This window comes from Schistocerca gregaria, chromosome 6, assembly GCF_023897955.1.
Source record: "Schistocerca gregaria isolate iqSchGreg1 chromosome 6, iqSchGreg1.2, whole genome shotgun sequence".
Taxonomy (NCBI): Eukaryota; Metazoa; Arthropoda; class Insecta; order Orthoptera; family Acrididae; genus Schistocerca; species Schistocerca gregaria.
In genome coordinates, this window is record NC_064925.1 from 496900144 (window position 1) to 496922012 (window position 21869).

At 38.6% G+C, this 21869-nt stretch overlaps 1 protein-coding gene across 2 annotated transcripts in view; it reads left to right on the forward strand.

Annotated features, from left to right (window-relative positions):
• The window catches only part of LOC126279024 (ATPase family AAA domain-containing protein 2-like), a 215332-nt gene that overhangs the window by 28048 nt on the left and 165415 nt on the right, over positions 1-21869 (forward strand). For both annotated transcript variants that reach the window (XM_049979414.1, XM_049979415.1), the window contains one exon: positions 18317-18497. In XM_049979414.1, coding sequence (XP_049835371.1) covers positions 18317-18497 — 181 coding nt within the window. The remainder of the gene's footprint in view (positions 1-18316; positions 18498-21869) is intronic.

The following is a 21869-nucleotide window of genomic DNA, read 5'->3' on the forward strand; positions in this document are numbered from 1 at the left end:
TTGAAGACGTTGAATAGAGGAAAAAGACTTTTTTGATTTGACTGAGGAAGAAATCGTCCAAATTGCGACCAATCAGAAAGTGCCAGAAGAATATGTCTTTGATGACGAAGCAGAGAAAAAGATTTCTCACACAGTAAGTTACGAAGCGACCCAAGCCGCCCTGGAGTATATTAACCAACAGGAGGAGGTGACTTATCACGAAATCATTCGTTTTCAATGTTGGAGATTATTGTCACAACAAAAGTTTCTCAAGGAGAGAAAACACATTACAGACTTTTTGTACCAAAAAATAAAATCTAGTGAACCGTCCTAGAACTTTGACATCCGTACATTTTTTTTACTTTAAAGTTCCTCTAGACAAACTTTTCGTTCCTTTGCATAATCTGACTTGTTTCATAATTTTGTATAGTAGGTTATTTTTTATTCAAAAGAGTAGGTAATAAAATTAAAACTCCTGTTTTTTCCTGTTGCCAAATAAGGTGAATTTTTTTTCTAAAAGAATGCAAAATAATCGAGCTTTGTTATTCAGCATTTAAAAACTTTTTTGTTTTCAATCATACTTGGGCACTTTTAACACAATTTTTTCAGTCAAAGACATGCAGGCTTATTCACAACCATATCAGTAACATTATATGTTCCCTACACTTCACGGTATTGACGTAATTCGGGGGTGTTTTACACATGAAAACAGGGGGACTTCGGTTTATCTGAAATTTTTGTTATCCAAACTGGCTGCCATCTCGATCATTTCAGATAAACTTGAGTTTACTGTACTAATTTATGGGACCATTGGAGAAGGCTATAAAGAAAACTGGTGGTTTCACGTCTAGTAAATGAATGGCGCGAATAAATTTTCACCCACGATGTGGAAAGGGCTCCTTTCATAGCTGACTAATCTTCCATTTCTACAACTGTAGTATGCAAATGCAAGTGTTTTCTAGAGGACCCGGTGCAATCACTGTTGATTAAGATCCCAGATACCGTACCACCTGGACTACATTTACCATATAAAAAACATATGCGTCAACCTAGGATCAAACTATTGACTTCCTATGTGCTAATCCAAAACTCTATGCACTGCACTAACTGTACAGCGCAACTAATATGTGCTGACAGAGGTAGTTACCATACATGTGGTTACAGTGTTGCAAGATTGCCACTCTTTAACATCCTTTTTCTGCTGTATGTACTTGACGGACGAAATTTAGTGACAGACATTTTTTTTATCCCTGGCATGTGAGGAGCCGTGCTGCAAAGCCCGAGTGCGTGAATTTTGCTTCATCCTGTATGATGAACTAGTGCCTTTTGATACAACTTTGGAATCTGTGGCCATACAGGTAAGGAGACTTCAGGAATTGACCATCAGTAATGTATATCTCCCTCCCGATGATGGAGTATCTCTGAATGTATTGTTTGCATTGTTTTCTGAGCTCCCACCACCTTCCGTAATCTTGGGTGACTTCACTGAACATTTTGTGGGATGGGACAATGATCACTGGCCATGGGAAAGACATCAAAAACTTGTGACAGATTTCTACCTTTGTCTCTTGAATATTGATGCCTCCACACACTTCATTGTGGCATATGCAATGTAATTGGCCATTGACCTTTTAAATGCAGCCATGGTCTTTTCCCATCCATCCACTGGAAGGTCCACAGTGGCCTGTGTGATATCGACCACTTCCCGATCTTCCTGTTCCTCTCATCATCACTTATGTGGAAGCCTGTCCAAACGAGCCCTCCACAATGCCTACTGGGATGCTTTCACCACCACTGTCATTCTGAGCTCCGCACTACATGGGTGCAGCAGCCGCCATTCTCTTGCAGCCGACTTCGCAGTCCCCATTCTTGGTTGACCTCTTTAATTATCAATGCCATTGGAGATCGCAATGGGCTCTAATGCCTTAAGCGGCACCCATCGATCAAGCACCTCATTGCCTTTAAATAGCTCTGTGACTGGGTGTGCCACATAATAAAACAACAGAAGCAAGAATGCTGAGAATGATACATCTCAATTATTGGACCAGAAACGCCTCCTTCGTATGTCTGGACGAAGATCAGGTGCCTCTGTCAATAACAGTCCTCTGCAGGTGTGCTTCGTATTTCCTTGAACAATGCTGTTTTCACTGACTAAGATGCCATAGCCAAAGATGTTGTTCTGCGTCTGAGACCTACCAGCCTGCCCTATCCTTAAAGAGCAGATGGAGTGACCGCACTTATCTTCCACTACATGCCATCTGGAGCCCTATAATGTTCTGTTTAGTGAAATGGAAATCTTCAGTGCCCTGGTCCCTTGCCCTTATATAGCCCCAGGGCCAGATTGCATCCACACCCAAGTGCTCGAACACACATCAGTGGATTGTCAGAGTTATCTCTTTACCATCTCCAACCATATGTGGAGAGAGGGTGAATGCCCATCTCAATGGCGAGAAAGCGCCATCGTCCTGTAACTGAAACTGAGTAAGCCTGCCTGGAGATGGACAGCTATCACCCAGTTAATCTCACCAATGTTCTCTGTAAATTGCTCAAATGCATGGTGAGTCATGCTATTGTTGATGCATTTCCAGGTTCAGAAGTGGTACACACTGATAGCTCAAAGGTCAATGGAGAAAACTGATTTACACACACACACACACACACACACACACACACACACACACACACACTAGGTGTAGTGAGCTACACTACCTGCCGAATGCATACATTGACTTTACTGCGGAATTGGTGGCTATCGAACAAGCCATTAGCCCTGCTCATTCTTGCACTGGCAACATACTTCTAATCTGCTGCAACTCCCTGAAGAGCCATCAATCTATAGACCAGTGCTACCCTCGTCACCAATTAGTCATGACTATTCAGAATCTTCTTTGTGTCCTCCCTTAAGCTGGAAGGTCGATTGTCTTTGTTTGGACCCCGGACATGTTTATGTCTCAGGAAATGAATGTGCCTACCACTTGGCAAAGTTGGCTACCAGGAGGCCGATTTGTTAAATCGGGGTCCCAGAATTGGACCTTTGGTTGACTCTACGCCGTCTGGTATGGTCTGGCCTGGAACTCTGAATGGTCTGCCCCAGACACCCCAAACAAACTTAGGGCAACAGGGAAAACCACAGTGACAAGGCAGCCTTCCCTTCACGTTTCTTGCAAGGAATCGCTTGTCGGCTACACATTGACTACACTTGGCTATCTCATGGCAACATTCTCGGATGTGAGGACCCACCTTACTGCCGATGTGGTGCTCGCCTGACGGCGGCCCACGTCCTGCTAGACGGCCAAAATTTGATTAAACTTCCTGACACACTACCTCTGGTGCTAGCAGACAACACCAAACAGCTGATCTGGTTTTACGTTTCACCCTTCATAAATGGTTTCTACTTGCCTCTGTGGGGTGGGGCATTTTGACCTTATTGACCGCATCCCTCACTTGCTTGAACCCAGGGGCCTATGGCGCCCTGTGTTCAGTGGTGTGCACTGGCCCCTGCCATTCCCTCTTTTTTTATCCTTGTTATTCTTATATGTTTGCCATCTTTTCTAAAATGTTATCGTTTTGTCTATGCTGATCGGTTTCTTGGGGTAAACCCTGTCTCAAATGTAGTAAGACTTGCTGCAATCTTACTTGCCGCCTTATACGATGGCTCCCTTCAGGGCTCAGTCATCTGCTGGCCAGCTGCCCAGCAGGGAGCTGTGCATGTTTTTCATGAGATCTCTGGTGCTTGTGAGGTCTAGTCGGATTCCTTGCATGCTACCAGTGTTGGTCAATCAGGAATCCTATTGGTGACTGACGTCGCAGTCTACAAAAGGTAGGAACTCTGAGACACCACCAGGTAACCCTCAAGACCAAACAAAATGTCACCCGCTTGCCGACTGATCTATGATCTTTTTCAAACCATTGTGAAGAAACTGTTTGGTAAAAAAAAAATTGATTCTCGCCCATCTTATAGCTTCATTCATCAACTTCATGTAAACTGTCTATCATTTTGTTAATTGTCATGTTTATTTTATTTTAGGATTTAGTAAACTGTTGCAAGAATTTCAGAAAGTTTGCTGTGAAAAATAGAGGATGCTGCGAATTTGCGTTTGGTGCCTGTTAGGTCGTATGTTGCTGTGTATCAGATGTAGCTAACATATTGAATTTTTTTAAACTTTGGAAGGTGTTGCTATCTATTACTAATCTTGAGAAAATGGATTGTATATAAAGTGTTTTGTGCAAACTCGTGCCAGCAAAACTGCCAGAATAAAATGTTTGCAAAAAATCTCGTATCTCTTAAATGTTTGCAGATACCGAAACAAGATTTTGACAAATGTTAGTACACAAAGAGGAGAGTATTTTGTCTTATTATTAATATGTGAAACTTCCATCTTTACCACGATATTCAAATCACTACAGATTTTTCAATGAAATGATGCAATATTATAGCACGTTAATAGCTGTTGACACAAGAATTACTGAGAGTTTAGAACAACATACATGAGAAAGTTTTACTTCATTTTTGTATTGATAATAGGTTTTTTCAGAAACTATTGATATATCTTTCCATCAGTTGCTGTTTTGTGATTCTGTCGCAATTGCAACTGCATTAGAATGTTAGTGACATGAATATTTACAAGCTGTGCTGTGTTTTGGCGAAACAAGCAGATTTGAATGTGCTAACAAGGGAACTTAATGTATTACGTACAGCTTGCCATTCATAGTGTCCCACTGAATAAAAATAAAGATGATAAGGCTGGGGAAAATAGATCACAACTTCTGTTGAAATTTTGGCAAAATCTTATACGCCAGTATGTATCTAATAACAAATGATATGGATTGAAACTGGGCAGCAAATTCTATTTCTATATCTCAATAATTCAAGAAATATGAAAACAGTTAAGAGTACATAGCATGCCATTTTTCTTTCCCATCCCTATACAGAATGAGGGATTGTACTTATCACCACAAACATCTTTCCGTTTGTCAAAGATGTTGGTAATGTGTTAGACCTTGATAAGGAGTTGACTGCTTTTCGCATTTCTCAGATCATTGAGATAACAGAAAATTCTTTGGCCAGTGTCAATCCACATCATTCGTTATTATAAATGGAAGTTGTGATTTATTTTCCACAGACTTATTGCCACCTTCATTTTTCTTCAGAGAGGCATTACGCGTGTAAAGTTGTGAGTAATACATTAAGTTCCCTTGCTACCATGTTCAAATCTGATTCTTTTGCCAAAACACAGCAGAGTTTGTAACTATTCGTGTCACTAACATTCTAATGCAGTTGAAATTGCGACAGGATCATAAAACAGCAACCGGTGGAAAGATATGTAAATAGTGTATGAAAATGCACTTATCGGTGTAAAAATAAAGTAAAATGTCCTCATTTATGTTGTTCCAATCCCACTGTAAGTCTTGTTTCAGCAGCTATTGATGGTGCTTAAATATTACATCATTCCATTGAAAAAAGTCTGTAGCTGCTTGAATATCACAGTATATGGAAGTTTTGCATATGAATCATGTGACGAAATACTCTCCTCTTTGCTTACTAACATTCGCCAAAATCTTGTTTCAGTTTCTGAAATCATTTGTGAGATACTAGGAATTTTGAGAATATTTCATTCTGACTTTTTTGCTGGCACATGAGTTTGAGATGAAGTGCTTTTATATGTATATATGAGATCCTTTTTCTTGAAATTGGTAATAGGTAGCAATAGCCTTCCAAGCTAAAAAAACATAGTACATTTGATACACAGCAACATACGAGCTAACATGCACCAAACACAAATTCATAGCAAACTTTCCAAAATTATTGCAGTGTTTTACTTAATCCTAAAACGTAACCATTAGCAAAATGATAGGCAGTTCATCTTGAAGCTGATGAATGAAGCTATAAAAAATGCCAGAACGAAATATATATATTCTCTCTGCAATTGTTCGAGAAAGATTGCAGTTTGCTCGGGTCACACGCCTTGCCTTTCACGGTGTCAAGCCAGCCAGCTAGCTTCCACACCAAATCATACACTATGTGTGAGGTTCAGTGGGCATGGTGGCCGTCATCCTCACCTGCTTGCTGGCAGCTCCCATTTAGTTCAAGGGGTTCTCATGTAAATTAATTCCATGCACCTGAAGTAACTGAGTGAACAAAAAGCTGAGACTCACATTTGAGATGGACTAGATTGAAGTTTAGTTTTTTCAATGTAGATTTAACACAGTTTTCATAAACCTGTAGAGGTGAATGGCAGTATTGTTTTAGCTTAGTTGCATTTGATTTTTTGTCCCCTATTGTCGTACCCAAGCTCGGTGTTTGCTCTGGGAATTCGCTTTATTTGTGTCACCAAAATTGTAGTTCTTCAAAAATTGAGTGAACAGCAATAATCAACCAGATACACACTATGTGGAATGAAGTGTCTTCAGACCCATAGATATTTATTCTGCATGTAGAACCTTCTTGCTGTGCTATTACAGCATTGAACATGGAGGTTTTGCTGTGTTATACTGTGATGAAATGGAGTCTTTCCCTTCTTTCTAAAGCATAGTGGATAAATACAGGGAACAAGCAGTCTGAATGGACAAACTGCACCTACATCTATGTGATACCTCTGCATTTCACAATTAAGTGCCTGGCAGAGGGTTTATCAAGCTACTTTTATACCATTCCACTGTTAACAGCACACTTAAAAAAACACTCAAATCATTCTGTATGAGCTCTGATTTCTCTTACTTTATTTTGATGATCATTTCTCTCTTTGGAGGCCAACAGGAACATTCCCTGTTGATAGCACTCATTTGTGAGAATAAAGAGCTAGTTGTGTTTAGTAAGAATGATATTTTCTGAGTCGGTGTTGGCTATTCGTCAAAAAATAGTTTACTTCAAGGTAATTCATAGTGTTCGAACACAATAAATGTTCCAAAATCCTGTTGCAAATTGATGGATTATTCTTATTTCCTTTCTTGGATATTGGTGGGACTTGTTCAACTTTCCAGCCTTTGGGTACGGATCTTTCTATGAGTGAGCAGTTGTATATGGAGCTACTGTATGAGCATACTTTGAAAGAAACCTGACATATACAATCTGGACCAGTGGCATTGACTTCATTAAGTGTTTCAAGCTGCTGCTGCTCTACACTGAGGATGTCTGCTACCAAGTTACTCATGTTGGCAATTGTTCTTGATTCACATTATAATGTTTACTCGTCTTCTTTTGTGAAGGAATTTTGGAAAAGTGTGTTTAGCACTTATGCTTTAGTGGATTGTCATGGTGTATATCTCCCAGGGCAACCGGAAAACCTAGGAGTTTGTTCATGCAGAAGAAACCTTGGGAATTTTTTTTTTATAATCCTAGGAATTTTTCATTGGTTGAGTTTCAGTTAAATTTTTGTTATTTTGACTGGTAAGAACTGATACTCTAACGAAGAATTTTACTTTGGACCACTATTGCAGAATAACATAGTAGCAATAAAACATAAATGGGAGAATAACACCAAAATAAAACTGTAGTTACAAAGAGAATGCGCCATTTACAACAACAAAATACAGTGCACATACAAGAGTTTGGTGACAGCAAAAAGTGGCAAGGGCTTTAGGACGAAGACTGTGCAATACTTTGTAACAACAAACTGCTTTTGATGAGTTTGACACCACAACTGCTTACATTTCTGACAGGTTGTGGGGACATATTGTCAATGGTGGCTTGAGAAACTTTAACCAAGTGAATTTCCTTGTACGTTATGTGTGAGAATGTGTTGATGAAGTTTTTAAATCATGGAGTGCTTGAATTTCATTCAGAACTTAGCACTGTGATGACCAGCCACTTAGAAAAATTTCAGACCCAGAAGACCAGCCTTTTATGCCATTATTTAAAATTTTGCTGGCACATTTGTGTTTGATGTATCGTGGAGGGTAACACACGCTAGAAAAGATCAAGCCTTAAGATAAGTTTTTCACCTTTATCTTAGTTCTGTCATAGATTACAAAGTATGCAGTTGTTGTGGTCTTCAGTCTGGGACTGGTTTGATGCAGCTCTCCATGCTACTCTATCCTGTGCAAGCTTCATCATCTCCCAGTACCTACCGCAACCTACATCCTTCTGACTCTGCTTACTGTATTCATCTCTTGGTCTCCATCTACGATTTTTACCCTCCACACTGCCATCCAATACTAAATCGGTGATCCCTTGATGCCTCAGAACACCAACCGATCCCTTCTTATAATAAAGTTGTGCCACAGACTTCTCTTCTTCCCAATCCTGTTAAATACCTCCTCATTATTTATGTGATCTACCCATCTAATCTTCAGCGTTCTTCTGTAGTACCACATTTCGAAAGCTTCTATTCTCTTGTTGTCCAAACCATTTATCGCCCACGTTTCACTTCCATACATGGCTACACTCCATACAAATACTTTCAGAAACGACTTCCTGACACTTAAATCTATACTCGGTGTTAACAAATTCCTCTTCTTCAGGAACGCTTTCCTTTCCATTGCCAGTCTACATTTTATACCCTCTCTACTTCGACCATCATCAGTTATTTTGCTCCCCAAATAGGAAAACTCTTTTACTACTTTAAGTGTGTCATTTCCTAATCTAATTCCCTCAGCATCACCGACTTAATTCAACCACATTCCATTATCCTTGTTGTGCTTTTGTTGATGTTCATCTTATATCCTCCTTTGAAGACAGTATCAATTCCGTTCAACTGCTCTTCCAAGTCCTTTGCTGTCTCTGACAGAATTACAATGTCATTGGCGAACCCCCAAAGTTTTTATTTCTTTTCCATGGATTTTAATACCTACTCCGAATTTTTCTTTTGTTTCCTTCACTGCTTGCTCAATATACAGATTGAATAACATCGAGGAGAGGCTACAAGTCTGTCTCACTCCCTTTCCAACCATCGCTTCCCTTTCGTGCCCCTCGACTCTTATAACTGCCATCTGGTTTCCGTACAAATTGTAAATAGCCTTTTGCTCCCTGTATTTTACCCCTGCCACCTTCAGAATTCGAAAGAGAGTATTCCAGTCAACATTGTCAAAAGCTTTCTCTAAGGCTACAAATGCTAGAAACATAGGTTTGCCTTTGCTTAATCTAGCTTCTAAGATAAGTTTTAGGGTCAGTATTGCCTCATGTGTTCTGATATTTCTACGGAATCCAAACTGATCTTCCCGAGGTCGGCTTCTACTAGTTTTTCCATTCGTCTGTAAAGAATTTGCATTAGTATTTTGCAGCTGTGACTTATTAAACTGACAGTTTGGTAATTTTCACATCTGTCAACAACTGTTTTCTTTGGGATTGTAATTATTATATTATTCTTGAAGTCTGAGGATATTTCGCCTGTCTCATACATCTTGCTCACCAGATGGTAGAGTTTTGTCGGGACTGGCTCTCCCAAGGCTGTCAGCAGTTCTAATGGAATGTTGTCTACTCCCGGGGCCTTGTCTTGACTTAGGTCTTTCAGTGCTGTGTCAAACTCTTCACGCTGTATCATATCTCCCATTTCATCTTCATCTACATCCTCTTCTGTTCCATAATATTGTCCTCAAGTACATCGCCCTTGTATAAACCCTCTATATACTCCTTCCACCTTTCTGCTTTCCCTTCTTTGCTTAGAACTGGGTTTCCATCTGAGCTCTTGATGTTCATACAAGTGCTTCTCTTTTTTTCCAAAGGTCTCTTTAATTTTCTTGTAGGCTGTATCTATCTTACCCCTAGTGAGATAAGCCTCTACATCCTTACATTTGTCCCCTAGCCATCCCTGCTTAGCCATTTTGCACTTCATGTCAATCTCATTGTTGAGACGTTTTTATTTTTTGGAGAAAACAATAAAAATGTGTGTTTCTTAACTTACTCCTGAATTTTAATATATGCTAAATTTAATAACATCCAATACTGTGAATGTAACCCCCCTGCCTGAAGTGATATGGATTATGCCCGTTGCTTTCAGGTGAAAGGCTGCATTGTCTGGGAAAGGAGAACATGGCCTTTTTGCATTGAAAGAGCTCAGCCATGTTTCCGTAAGACCCCACCTCACCTTTTTATTGCTTCGTCATGTGACTGGAAGTCTACTGATGTCTATGTTTTTGAAACAATGTGATTTTGCTGCCTTTCCAATTACCAGTGGCTTCTCCATTTCACATAATATGTTTCCACACAGGAGTACCGTGTGTCTTTCCCTAGGCATTTTTCCGCTGGTGCACTTGTCACCTCGTTTTGCTAGTGATTTTGAAGGCAGTGCGGCATAAAGCAGTCCTGTTTCATCGGCACTGAACATGTCTTTCAGGTTATAATTCACAATTAAGTTGGACAGTATTGCCTTCCATTCAGTTGCTACACTTTCCTGCACATCTTTAACTTTCCCACACACTTTATTCCACACAATGTTGTGCCTAGATTTGAAACTGTCCAGCCATCCTTTGGGTGCCTTAAACTCTGTAATTCCAAGGTCGTTAGTGACTTTCAGTACCTCACTCTGCGACATGGGTGCAGATAAAGGTACGTTTTTTGCTCATACACTTACAAACCATTCCCACACTGTTTCGTTAATTTCTTTATTTTTGGTCTTCTTCACCTTTCTTTCCATCTGTCCCTTCCCTTTCATCCATTCGTCCTGAAACTCATCCTTGTTTCTTATAGTCTCATAAAACAGTGTTTTACCACATTTAAAAAGCAACATAATTTCGTGCACAGATTGTTTGTCTGTCTCATTTGTCTCAGTTACATTAATCATTTTGCTAAGTGTTAACGGCACACACCGTTTGTTAGAGATCATGTTATTGTACCTCTTAAAGTGCTACTATTCAACTGAAACAGGCAGAAAATAGTCACCTTGCCAGGTAAAATCATTGTTTAACGGAACAGTACCCACCTCTTTCACTGCGTACATTTCAGCAGTGTGTTGGTAGATGTACAATGTTTCTGTATGCGACAGCATGAGTCAATGAGGAAAACAAGAAAGCCGACAAACAGGGTGCTGACGAACGAACTGTTTCCTTTGATGTACTGCTCCGACACTGAGTGTAACTTATTTGTTGTTGCACAGAGCTGTGTGGCTTTAAGTTCACACCAGCAGCACCACACTGCACTGGATCTCTTTCCTTGGTTTTGCACCGCATAGCAGATGTGTTAAAAGTAATGTCCTTGTAGAGTTGTGAATAACTAATGAACTGTAATACAGTAGTATAGTGTAGACACTCTTCCTCATTATAGAATGAATTATTTAGTATGTTCTAAGGTTTACTTTCTTTTTCCACGTTAGGCACGTTCCTCTTTATACAAAAAATCAGCGTGTAAAACAGCACCGAATGCGTCGGGACTGAAATACTTGTATAGTTTGGGCAGATTTTCGAATTATACACTTGCGGATTTGAGCCAGTTTTACTGTGTTATCAATTAAATCATAAATATTTTATTTCGTTTTTGAAATGGTTGTCATAGGCTACTTAAAAAATGAATTACACTCATCAATACTTTCTTTTTTTAAAATTGAATAATTTCAAATGCATTTCCAATGGCAGTATATTGCTGTCATTACAATGTTGTTACAAAATTGGGTGATGTTATAAACTGTGAAAAAGGTTCTAAATATTCATTGTAAATTTGAGGAACCACTGTCTTCGTGGAAAAGCGGAGTATAGATGTTGTATATATAAACAGGCAGATAGTCAGGAAGTGTCAAGGCCCACACGTAACTAATCGAGCAGTGGGCCTTAGCTGCTACTGGGCCTTAGCTTAGCCTGACTTTCGTAGAGATTGGAGTGTTCTGTACTGTGAAATATTAACGGAATTTTTACAATATTGTGAATTAAAAATCTGTCAATGAAGACACCGTGAAAGTATCAATAGCTGCAGATTCGTTATACAGTGAAGTGTTGAAGGTGATGTTAAAAGACGTGGGTGTTTATTATGAAAGCTTGCTTGCTTGCTGCAAATAATTTCAGTGCATCTGAATCATGAGTGACAATCTCCCATGAAGCAATGTTGATGGGTGAAGAAATTTACAGATGTAAATTAGCTTTGTTAATATTGCAAAGGCTCACCCCATGTGGAAACTGCAAACATTAAAAACAAGAATAAAGTCAGTTAAGAAAGAAGGAATATTTATCCCAGTGGGGGGGGGGGGGGGGGGAGAGGGGGAGAGAGAGGGGGGGGGGGAGAAGAATCAAGCCTGCAGCAATCAGTTCTTGGCCATACGATCTTTTTGTTCAGCTCAAGCGCAAGTCTTTTTGTTCAGCCCAAGCGCAAGTGACTACACGGAATTTACAACAGTGGGCTTTAGCAGCAGCACAACAGTTCAGTTTTTTTAATTTAAAGCTTCTGACAGCTGAGTTCATAGGTAAAAAAATAAGCACTGAATTCATCAGCAAAAAGTGGTAAGATTTGTTTCAAGAAAAGAAGCAGCAGTGATTGAAGAAGCCTTTCCTGCTGCAGACACTTTTGAACCTAGATGTTAAAGTTGATACCGTATTTCAACAAAGATTTTGTTATCAACACTGACCAGAGAGCTATTTATTGTACGGTATTTAAAAATTCAGTTTGCTCTCTATTTTTACGATTATTTGACAAAATACTTCAATTTCAGTTGTTTATTCTTTTCAGGATGTTGGTCTCAGTCAGTGTACAACAGGACTCTGGCTGTAAAATGAAGCAGAGCTATTTTCGTCAAAAGAAACGACATGAATAAAGTGATGCATACGTATACTACTCAATATGCTCTCTCTCTCTCTGGATACATCCTACCTCAAGTTTTTGTTTCTTTACCAGATTCAACCAGTATCTTTGCTCCCTTACTTCAAAAAACAGTAAAAGAATATGAACTAAATCATAAAAATGTTGTAACAATGTCTTCCAAATCTGGGAAGTTAACGACAGAACTGTATACTGGCTTCCTCAACTGGCGTTTGAAGCCTTATATGGGTCAAGAAGTTTCTGTTAATTATTGTCTCTTGGGGTGGACGAGTAAAGTCTGAATTATATGATGAAATTTTTCAGGATGATGAGAAATTGCCAGTGTGTACAAGGGAAGTGATTCCTCTGAAATGCTATGTCTACTATTATTGACAAGTGAAAGAAATCGGATAAAACGTATGCAAAATTGTGCATAAAACGTATGCAAAATTGTGCTTATCTTTCTGAAAATGATGAGAAATAAATTCTCATGAAGACTATATAAAAATCCAATGAATAGTCCATCAGCTGTCATCGCCAATTTTTAAGGAAATGATCTGTTATGCCTAGTATGCTGCCAGGCTTTCTGGTGAGAGAAGTTCTCAGGAATGCCAATGAAGTATGTTTTTCAACAGATCTTCTAAAGAAATAGTGTTCCTATAAACAATCATCTTCATAAATTGTGCAAGATGACAAAATATTTTTTGTTTTCAACATTTTTATGACAGTTATTATTCTGCTGCTTGCACGTAAAGTACAAAATTGAGAAATTAACATGATATTCTAAAAAACTTTATATAACTGAAAATCCACCCAGAAAGTATTCAACTTTTTAAAAGAAAATATTCATGCATTTAATTCACATGTTAAGTAGCTGTGGCAGCTATTTCATAAACAAAATAAAATTGTTTATGATTTAATTGATAATACATAATGTCACTCACTTTATTTAAATTTTGTTATAATTTTTTAAACTTTAAGAAAACAAAAAAAAAAGTAATCGATCCTGCAGGTAGGATCGAACCTGGATTGGCTGTATGACATTCTAGCTCGTTACTGACCAAGCTATTTCACCTGTGTGCTAAAATGCTACTTTGCCCATGTATGAGGCGCATATGTGCTATGCTTAAAACTTGGAGCACTTTTTCTCGGAATTATCTGGATAGTGTGCTTTAAGACTTCTATGAGTGGACTCCCTCGAGGTATACTGCTTACCTGTGAAGTCTCATCCTGAACTGAATTTCAGAGACCGGAAGCTCCCCTTGTGAGAGGAAACACCCATTGTCATCAAATCATCTGATTACTGATTGCCAGGCTTCTACCATGTCATACAGGTGCATCTTAAATTTCTTCATTTGTACTGTGGTTTGTAATTACATAAAACCTTCCACTCCTCTACTGTGTTATTGTGGGTTATTTTCCTCCTTTATGTGAGCTGTGTGTATGCTCTTGTTACTGTTGCACAGCAGTAAAATTGTGAAAGCATTCCTCTTATGAGTAGTTTTTACTGCATGTATTAGGTTTTGCATCAGTCACTTGCTTGCTTACACATACAGACGAACATTTGGGTATTGTGTTTCACTCAAGCTTTCGCTTTGTAACATTATAAGGGGGCTTCAAAAAGTAAGTTACTCATTACTATGGGAGGCCAAATAACAATTATTGATTGCTGTGCGACATTTCAAAGTGACATGGTTGTGTGACGCTATTTTCCAACAGGCACATTCTACCCATCTTTCAATTCCTCAATGACAGAATCTGCTCAGCAGTCATGGTGCCGTTCAGTAACTGAGTCAGTTCCTCAGACTGTGTCATCTGTGATCGATGTCAATGGCCTTCTTTCCCAGCCAGGGTCAGCAACATGTGTAAGGCCTTGGTCAAAATGTCGGCACCATTCTGTTATGGCTCTACGTTACATAGCATATACTGCTAGTTAATCTTGGAAGGCTTCAGGCCTTTTACACACGTCATATTTTACCACATATTTGAGCCTCGGTGTATGTTTCCAGTTGGCATGCTGTTTCATGCCCACAGTGGGATGCAACTGTTGCCCATATCACAGTGGAATTGTGTCTGCAGGAAACCCAGAAAAAAACACACACACACACACACACACACACACACACACACACACAATGGGCCACTCTTAGGCAGTAGTGTTAGCAATGGTCGACATGTGTAACTTACTTCTTGAAGTCCCCTTGCACCAACTGTAGACCTCAACACACACAACACAGGAGAAGTCTCTTGAATATAGTTACCAAACATGTGGCCTGTTAAAGGTGTGCCCTGAGTGAGCTCAATTCTTTCAATCGTGTCATTCAGGTGGAAATTGTGTTTATGGAGTCGATGCATTGTACCTGTGCCCAGTTTATAGCTTGACATGACATGAAAATCATTAAAAGAGCAACTGGCAAACTTTTTTCACAAATATATGAATCATTAAAGGAAGTTTCTCAAAGCATTCTTGATTTGACTGTGACCACAAGATGATACGATGTTGCAACGAACAACACAAACACATAAAAAGAAAACTGTCTGGTAAAAATAAGGGCAAGCAAGCAGAGTTGAGGGGAAACTTGAGATCCCTAAAAACAAAAAACAACTTCTTTTAGAGGACAAGTACTGGGTATGAAACTGAGGATGAGTGAGGATGATATAGATTCTAATTGGGCCTTACACAACAGAAATTAATAAAGCAGAAAAAACAGTTACTTCCTCCAAGAAGTTTTCAGCTACTCTTTAAGATTCCATGCCGTTGCTGAATCAAAGTCTGTCAAAAAACTATACTTTTGGTGGTTAAAGATCCCAACTGTCAACACAACTTCTCCTTAAGGTCTCAATAACATGTCTTTCTTGCAGAAGTTAACCCCCACCCCTCTGCTGCTACCTGCAGCTTAGTCTTTTAACTTAACAGCATATTTTGTTTAATGCTGTGTCACAATTGTTCCTGTTGTGGTAATCTTTGTTTAACACTTGTGCATGACTTGTGTAGATAGCCAACTGTTGTGGACAGATCATATAAATTTATGTTTTTTGTTCTGTGCACATTTTCTGAGACCTGTTGTTCATGCCAGTAACTATTTCATTTTAACAAAAGGTTATATATGAATTGGAGGGTTCATGCAGTGAACAACAGCATGGACTCATTTTTCTCTTTTGTTTTATTGCCAACATTGTGTGAAAACAGTTGACGGAAAGTGAGATTCTTGCTGAACTGTTTGTGGATGATTGTTCTGATGTTCCAAGTGATTCAGATGATGTTACTGTTAGAGGTTGTGGCGTATAAATCTTTTACCATTCAAAGGATTGATAGGTTTTACAGTTCCAAGGGAAAATATATCATCACTTAACATTTAACACAGAAAAAGTGTCATTTTAACTGAGACATCCAAGATTTCCCCCCCCCCCCCCCCCCCCCCCCCTTGTCTGCATATACTCCCTGAATAAGTCTACAGAAAGATATCATGTGATTTTGACAACACTGCCTTTTAAATTTTATACCTGTGTCACCACAACCTTAGTCAGCATTATAGAAAGAGAAGAGGAAGTAGGTGATAAGATGGGAGATATGATGCTGGAAGAAGAATTTGACAGAGCACCGACAGACTTCACAAGGCCCTGGGGCAGACTATTTTCCCTCAGAACTACTATTATCCTCTGGTGGGGGGGTTCAACCACGACAAGACCACCCTACCTACTATACAACATGAATGAGACAGGAATTACTCTCAAGCTTCAAGAAGACTGTAGTATTTCCAGTTTCAAAGAGAGCAGGTGGTGTCAAGTTTGAATATTACTAAACTATCAGTTTTTAAAGTCATAGTTGCAAAATGCTGACATTAATTATTTACCGAAGAGTGCAAAACCTGGTGGAAGCCAACCCCTGGGATGATCACTTTCGGTTCAGGAGAAATGTATGAATATGTGTAATGACACTGACCCTAGAATTATCTTAAAAGATGGGTCAAAGAAAGCCAAATCTATGTTCTTAACATTTTTATATTTAGAGAAAGCTTTTGAAAATGTTGACTGGAATATGCTCTTTGAAATTCTGGAGGTAGCAGGGGTAAAATAGAGAGAGTGGAAGTTTATATACAACTTGTACAGAAACCATACGGCAGTTGCAGAGTTGAGGACCATGAAAGGGAAGCAGTGGCTGAGAAGGGAGTGAGTCAGTGGTGTAGCCTATCCCCAGTGTTATTCAATCAGCACATTGGGCAACTGTGGAGGGGAAGCCAAGGAGAAATTTTGGAATGGGAATTAAAGTTCAGAGAGAAGAAATAAAATCTTTGATGTTTTCCTGTGACATTGTAATTTTGTCAGAAAGCAACAGGCTTAGAAGAGCAGTTGAACAGGATGGACAGTGTCTTGAAAGCAGAATGTAAGATGAACATCAACAAAATCAAAACAATGATACACACGCGAGACAGATCTGAGAGAATTAGAAATTAGGAAATGAGGCACTAAAAGTAGAAGAGTTTTGCTATTTGAGCAACAAAATAACTAATTATTGCAGAAGTAAGGAGAATATAAAATGTTGACTAGGAAAAGTATTTCTGAAGAAGAGAAATTTGTTGACACACTTCAACTTGAGCCACAGGAAGCATCTGGTGAAAGTATTTGGAGTGTAGCCTTGTACAGAAGTGAGACTTTGATGATAAGCCATTTGACAAGAAGAGAGAAGATGATTTTGAAATGTGCTGCTACAGGAGATGCTGAAAATTAAATGGATAGAATGCATAATTAATAAGGAAGTACTGAATGGAATATGAGAGAAAAGATATTTGGCATAACTTGACTAAAAGAAAGGATTGGTTATAGGACACATTCTGAGACATCAAGGAATTATTAGTTTAATGTTGGTTAGAAATTCTGGCAGTCAGAATTGTAGAGGGAGACAAAGAGATGAATACATTAAGCAAGTTCAAAAGGATGTTGGTTGCCGTCCTTATTTGGAGATGGAAAAACTTGCACAGGATAGAGTGGAGAATGTGCACCACACCGGTCTGAAGACCACATTGTCATCTGCAGTTTTAGAATAAGATAAATCTAGAAATATTTAAGTAAGGATAGAGATGCCTACTACTCTGCTTCTCTTAAATGTAATATTTTATGGTGAAAAAGAATACATGGAAATAACTGGAATATGGAATGTTTGAGGACAGATCATGACTCACTAAATGGGTGAAGTAATGAGTAACATTTAGGCAGTTAGAACAGGAGAGATCTGTCTTTTCTGATTGGGGAGAGTAAACTATTCTGGGGGGGGGGGGGGGGGGAGAGAGAGAGAGAGAGAGAGAGAGAGAGAGAGAGAGAGAGAGAGAGAGAGAGAGAGAATGAAGTGTTGACGTTCAAATATTATTTTCGTTCTTAAAATCAACCCACCTAAAATTTTGATGGCACTACTGTTGCATTTATTTTTATGTTCCTTGGTTGTAGCACCCTTTTGTTTATTCATTGTGTGCCCATCTTTCAGTACACTTGGCTTTTGTATCAAGACGTAATAATAGTTGTTCCTTTGCATTTCTGAGTTTGAATTTGAATTCCATAAACTTTAAAACAGGAAGTCCCTGTTTGCTCCTCAGAACCTTTTCTACTTCTTCTGTGATAAACAAAATATATGTGATCACCTTGAATAATTTTACTTAGCAACTGATCACCTATTTTATTATTTTTCAGGAATTCGTTCAAGGCGCCATATTAGATGTGGAGCACCTCTGACTTTAAGTGAAAGAAATTCAGTTTACAGAGATGGTATGGTTGAAGATTTAGATGACAGTGATTCATTTGATCATCCAGAAGATGACGACGATGATGATGATGATGATGACATTTTTAGCCCTTGTCGCAAAAGAGTAAGGTAAGCAAAAATTTGTAATTATTTTAATTCTGTAGTGTCAGATTACAACATTATCTACACACTCCCTGCCCCCTTGGAAACAATTACATCTATATATTATCTGGGAGTAATGCTGCAAAGAGCTGTGAAGAATGAGAGTGTAAAATCAGTAAGGGTGATTGAAAGAAAGTTCCCTGTTTCCGAAAAAAAAAAAATAGGGTTTATGCTTTATGCCTGCAAACAGCACAGTATTGTGAATTTTTCTTGAGGACTGCCCCAGTGTTTTGGTTCTTTGTCAAACCAATTTGGTGGAATATGTAGGCAAAGAAAGGGAACAGTGTTCATGTTCCTACTGGCTAACTTGTCAGTATGTGACTTGGTGGCTGCAAGCTAAATGTCAGGCTGTTGGTTCTCAGAAAGGCAAGTCTGTACCACCTGCAATAGGACAATATTTAGTAAAGCATTGTGAATCTCAGAGCAACTCTGAGATATAATATAGCATTACATACAGATTAATTCTTTACGGCAGTGGGAAATTGGGCAAGTGAAAGGGTGGACCTGCTATATTAACAAACAAATAGGCTTAGGAGTTTGAATAAAATTGGTCCATATGATCCAGTCTGGAACGCACATCCACATGCATTCATATATAAGAAAAATGAAATTCAAGTGAGTTGATATTAAAATATGAGTAAAATGTTTTGTGAGAACTTTTAGTATAATTTATTGGACAGCAGGGAGCTGATATTGTAAGAGAGAAAAGGTAACAAAAACGACAAATAGGTGCACAGAGAAGAAAGCCATCAAAAAGGAGAGGGATTGTTTTTTCACCTCTAGCATAGTTTGTGGTGCTGTACAAGAGAGTTCCAGTGTGCAGTATTACCATTTGGACTGGGAAATACAGGTTTTAAGAAATAAATTATTTTTATATCTACTTTAAGATTAAAGGAGACCATACACCGAAACTCAGGAGCATTGAGTCAACTATGCAATTGACAAGATTGTTTTAAGAAAAGTGTCCTCTACAAAATTGCCTTTTACACAAAATACCCTAAATTTGAAAATAACCAGTCAAAATGGCCTCCAAAGTTTGGTATCTAAATTTTCAAAAATACACTATTTAGGCCCAAAAATAAACAAACAAGTAGTGATTTATGAGCGTCTATTTTTTCCTGTAGTTAGATATCATACGCTACTAGCCTCACCGAGCGAGGTGCCGCAGTGGTTAGCACACTGGACTCGCATTCAGGAGGACGGCGGTTCAATCCAGTCTCCAGCCATCCTGATTTAGGTTTTCTGCGATTTCCCTAAATCGTTTCAGTTAAATGCCGGGATGGTTCCTTTGAAAGGACACGGCCGATTTCCTTCCCTATCCTTCTCTAACCTGAGCTTGTGCTCCGTCTCTAATGACCTCGGTGTCGATGGCACGTTAAAAAACACTAACCTAACCTAACCTGCTAGCCTCATGTGGAGCAATAACACTCACAAATGTTTGCTTAATTTTTTATGAATTTTTGAAATTTGAAAATTTTCAGTTTTTGTAGAGTTTGGGGTTAGTTATCTCAGGTGGGACTTATTCTACATTACAGAAGCTGTCTGGAGAAATAAGTGGTGTTAACATTCACTACCAAGTTTAGGAACAGTCACATCTCGAAGGATGTTAATTGAAACTATTTAAGTATGTCAAAACAATATTAATGTTAATTTCAGTGATGTTTTCACTTTTTATATATAATTCAGTACCTTACTTCAATAATAATTGATTATATCCCGCAAATTTCACACATGAATAGGCAACAGCCATCGCCTTATTTTCAAAAATTAAGATCTTTGTTCACAGTCACATATCATAGTTGAAATGTTTACAGTATGTTGCTATCATATAGGTGTACAAACTGAGCAAAAATCGTATTTTTATATTCAGTCACTGGAAGTCTAGGTCATCTGCATTCTGAAGCTGTGGATGCACTTTGTAATGGACTGGCTAGTGGAATATCATATAAGGGAACAATAAATACTAGAGGGAAACAAACAAGACTTCCTTTTCCATGATCTAGCTCAAGAGCCACAGAAATTCTTGAGCTAGTTCACTTAGATTTGTGTGGATCGATGGAAACTAGATCAATTGGAGGAGCCAAATACTTTCTTACTCTAATTGATGACTAGTCCAGGAAAGTATTTGTATATTTCCTCAGAAATAAACATCAAGTAGCACAACTGATACGAGACTTCAAAAATGTAGTAGAAAGGCAAACCGGAAAAAGCATCTGCACTCGACCCACTAATAATGGCACAGCATATCTGAATGATAGTCTGATAACGTTTTTCAGAAAGGAAGGAATCCGACGTCAGACTACAGTGCCATATACACCAGAACAAAACGGAATGACTGAGTGTTACAACCGTACAATAGTAGAAAAAGCAAGATGCCTGCTCTTTGAAGCACATTTGCCAAATATATTTTGGGCAGAAGCAGTCTACACTACAGTTTATTTAATTAACAGGTCCCTGACTAATGCGCTAAAGAACAAGACCCCTGAGGAAACCTGGACAAATAAGAAGCCGAATCGTAAACATCTTAGAATATTTGGAAGTAAGGCGTATGCTCACATTCCAAGAGCCAACAGATGAAATTGGGACAAAAAGTGTTGAGTGTAAAGAATTCACGTTAGTATTTTGCAGCTGTGACTTATTAAACTGATAGTTCGGTAATTTTCGCATCTGTCAACACCTGCTTTCTTTGGTATTGGAATTATTATATTCTTCTTGAAGTCTGAGGCTATTTCGACTGTCTCATACATCTTGCTCACCAGATGGTAGAAAGGGAGGCAGTGGTTGGGAAGGGAGTGAGACAGGGTTTTACCCTCTCCCCGATGTTATTCAATCTGTATATTGAGCAAGTAGTAAAGGAAACAAAAGAAAAATTCGTAGTAGGTATTAAAATCCATGGAAAAGAAATAAAAACTTTGAGGTTCGCCGATGACATTGTAATTCTATCAGAGACAGCAAAGGACTTGGAAGAGCAGTTGAATGGAAAGGACAGTGTCTTGTAAGGAGGATATAAGATTAACATCAACAAAAACAAAATGAGGATAATGGAATGTAGTGGAACTAAGTTAGATGATGCTGAGGGAATTAGATTAGGAAATGAGGCACTTAAAGTAGTTTTGCTATTTGGGGAGCAAAATAACTGATGATGGTCGAAGTAGAGAGGATATAAAATGTAGACTGGCAATGGCAAGGAAAGCGTTTCTGAAGAAGAGAAATTTGTTAACATCGAGTATAGATTTAAGTGTCAGGAAATCATTTCTGAAAGTATTTGTATGGAGTGTAGCCATGTATGGAAGTGAATCATGGACGATAAATAGTTTGGACAAGAAGAGAATCGAAGCT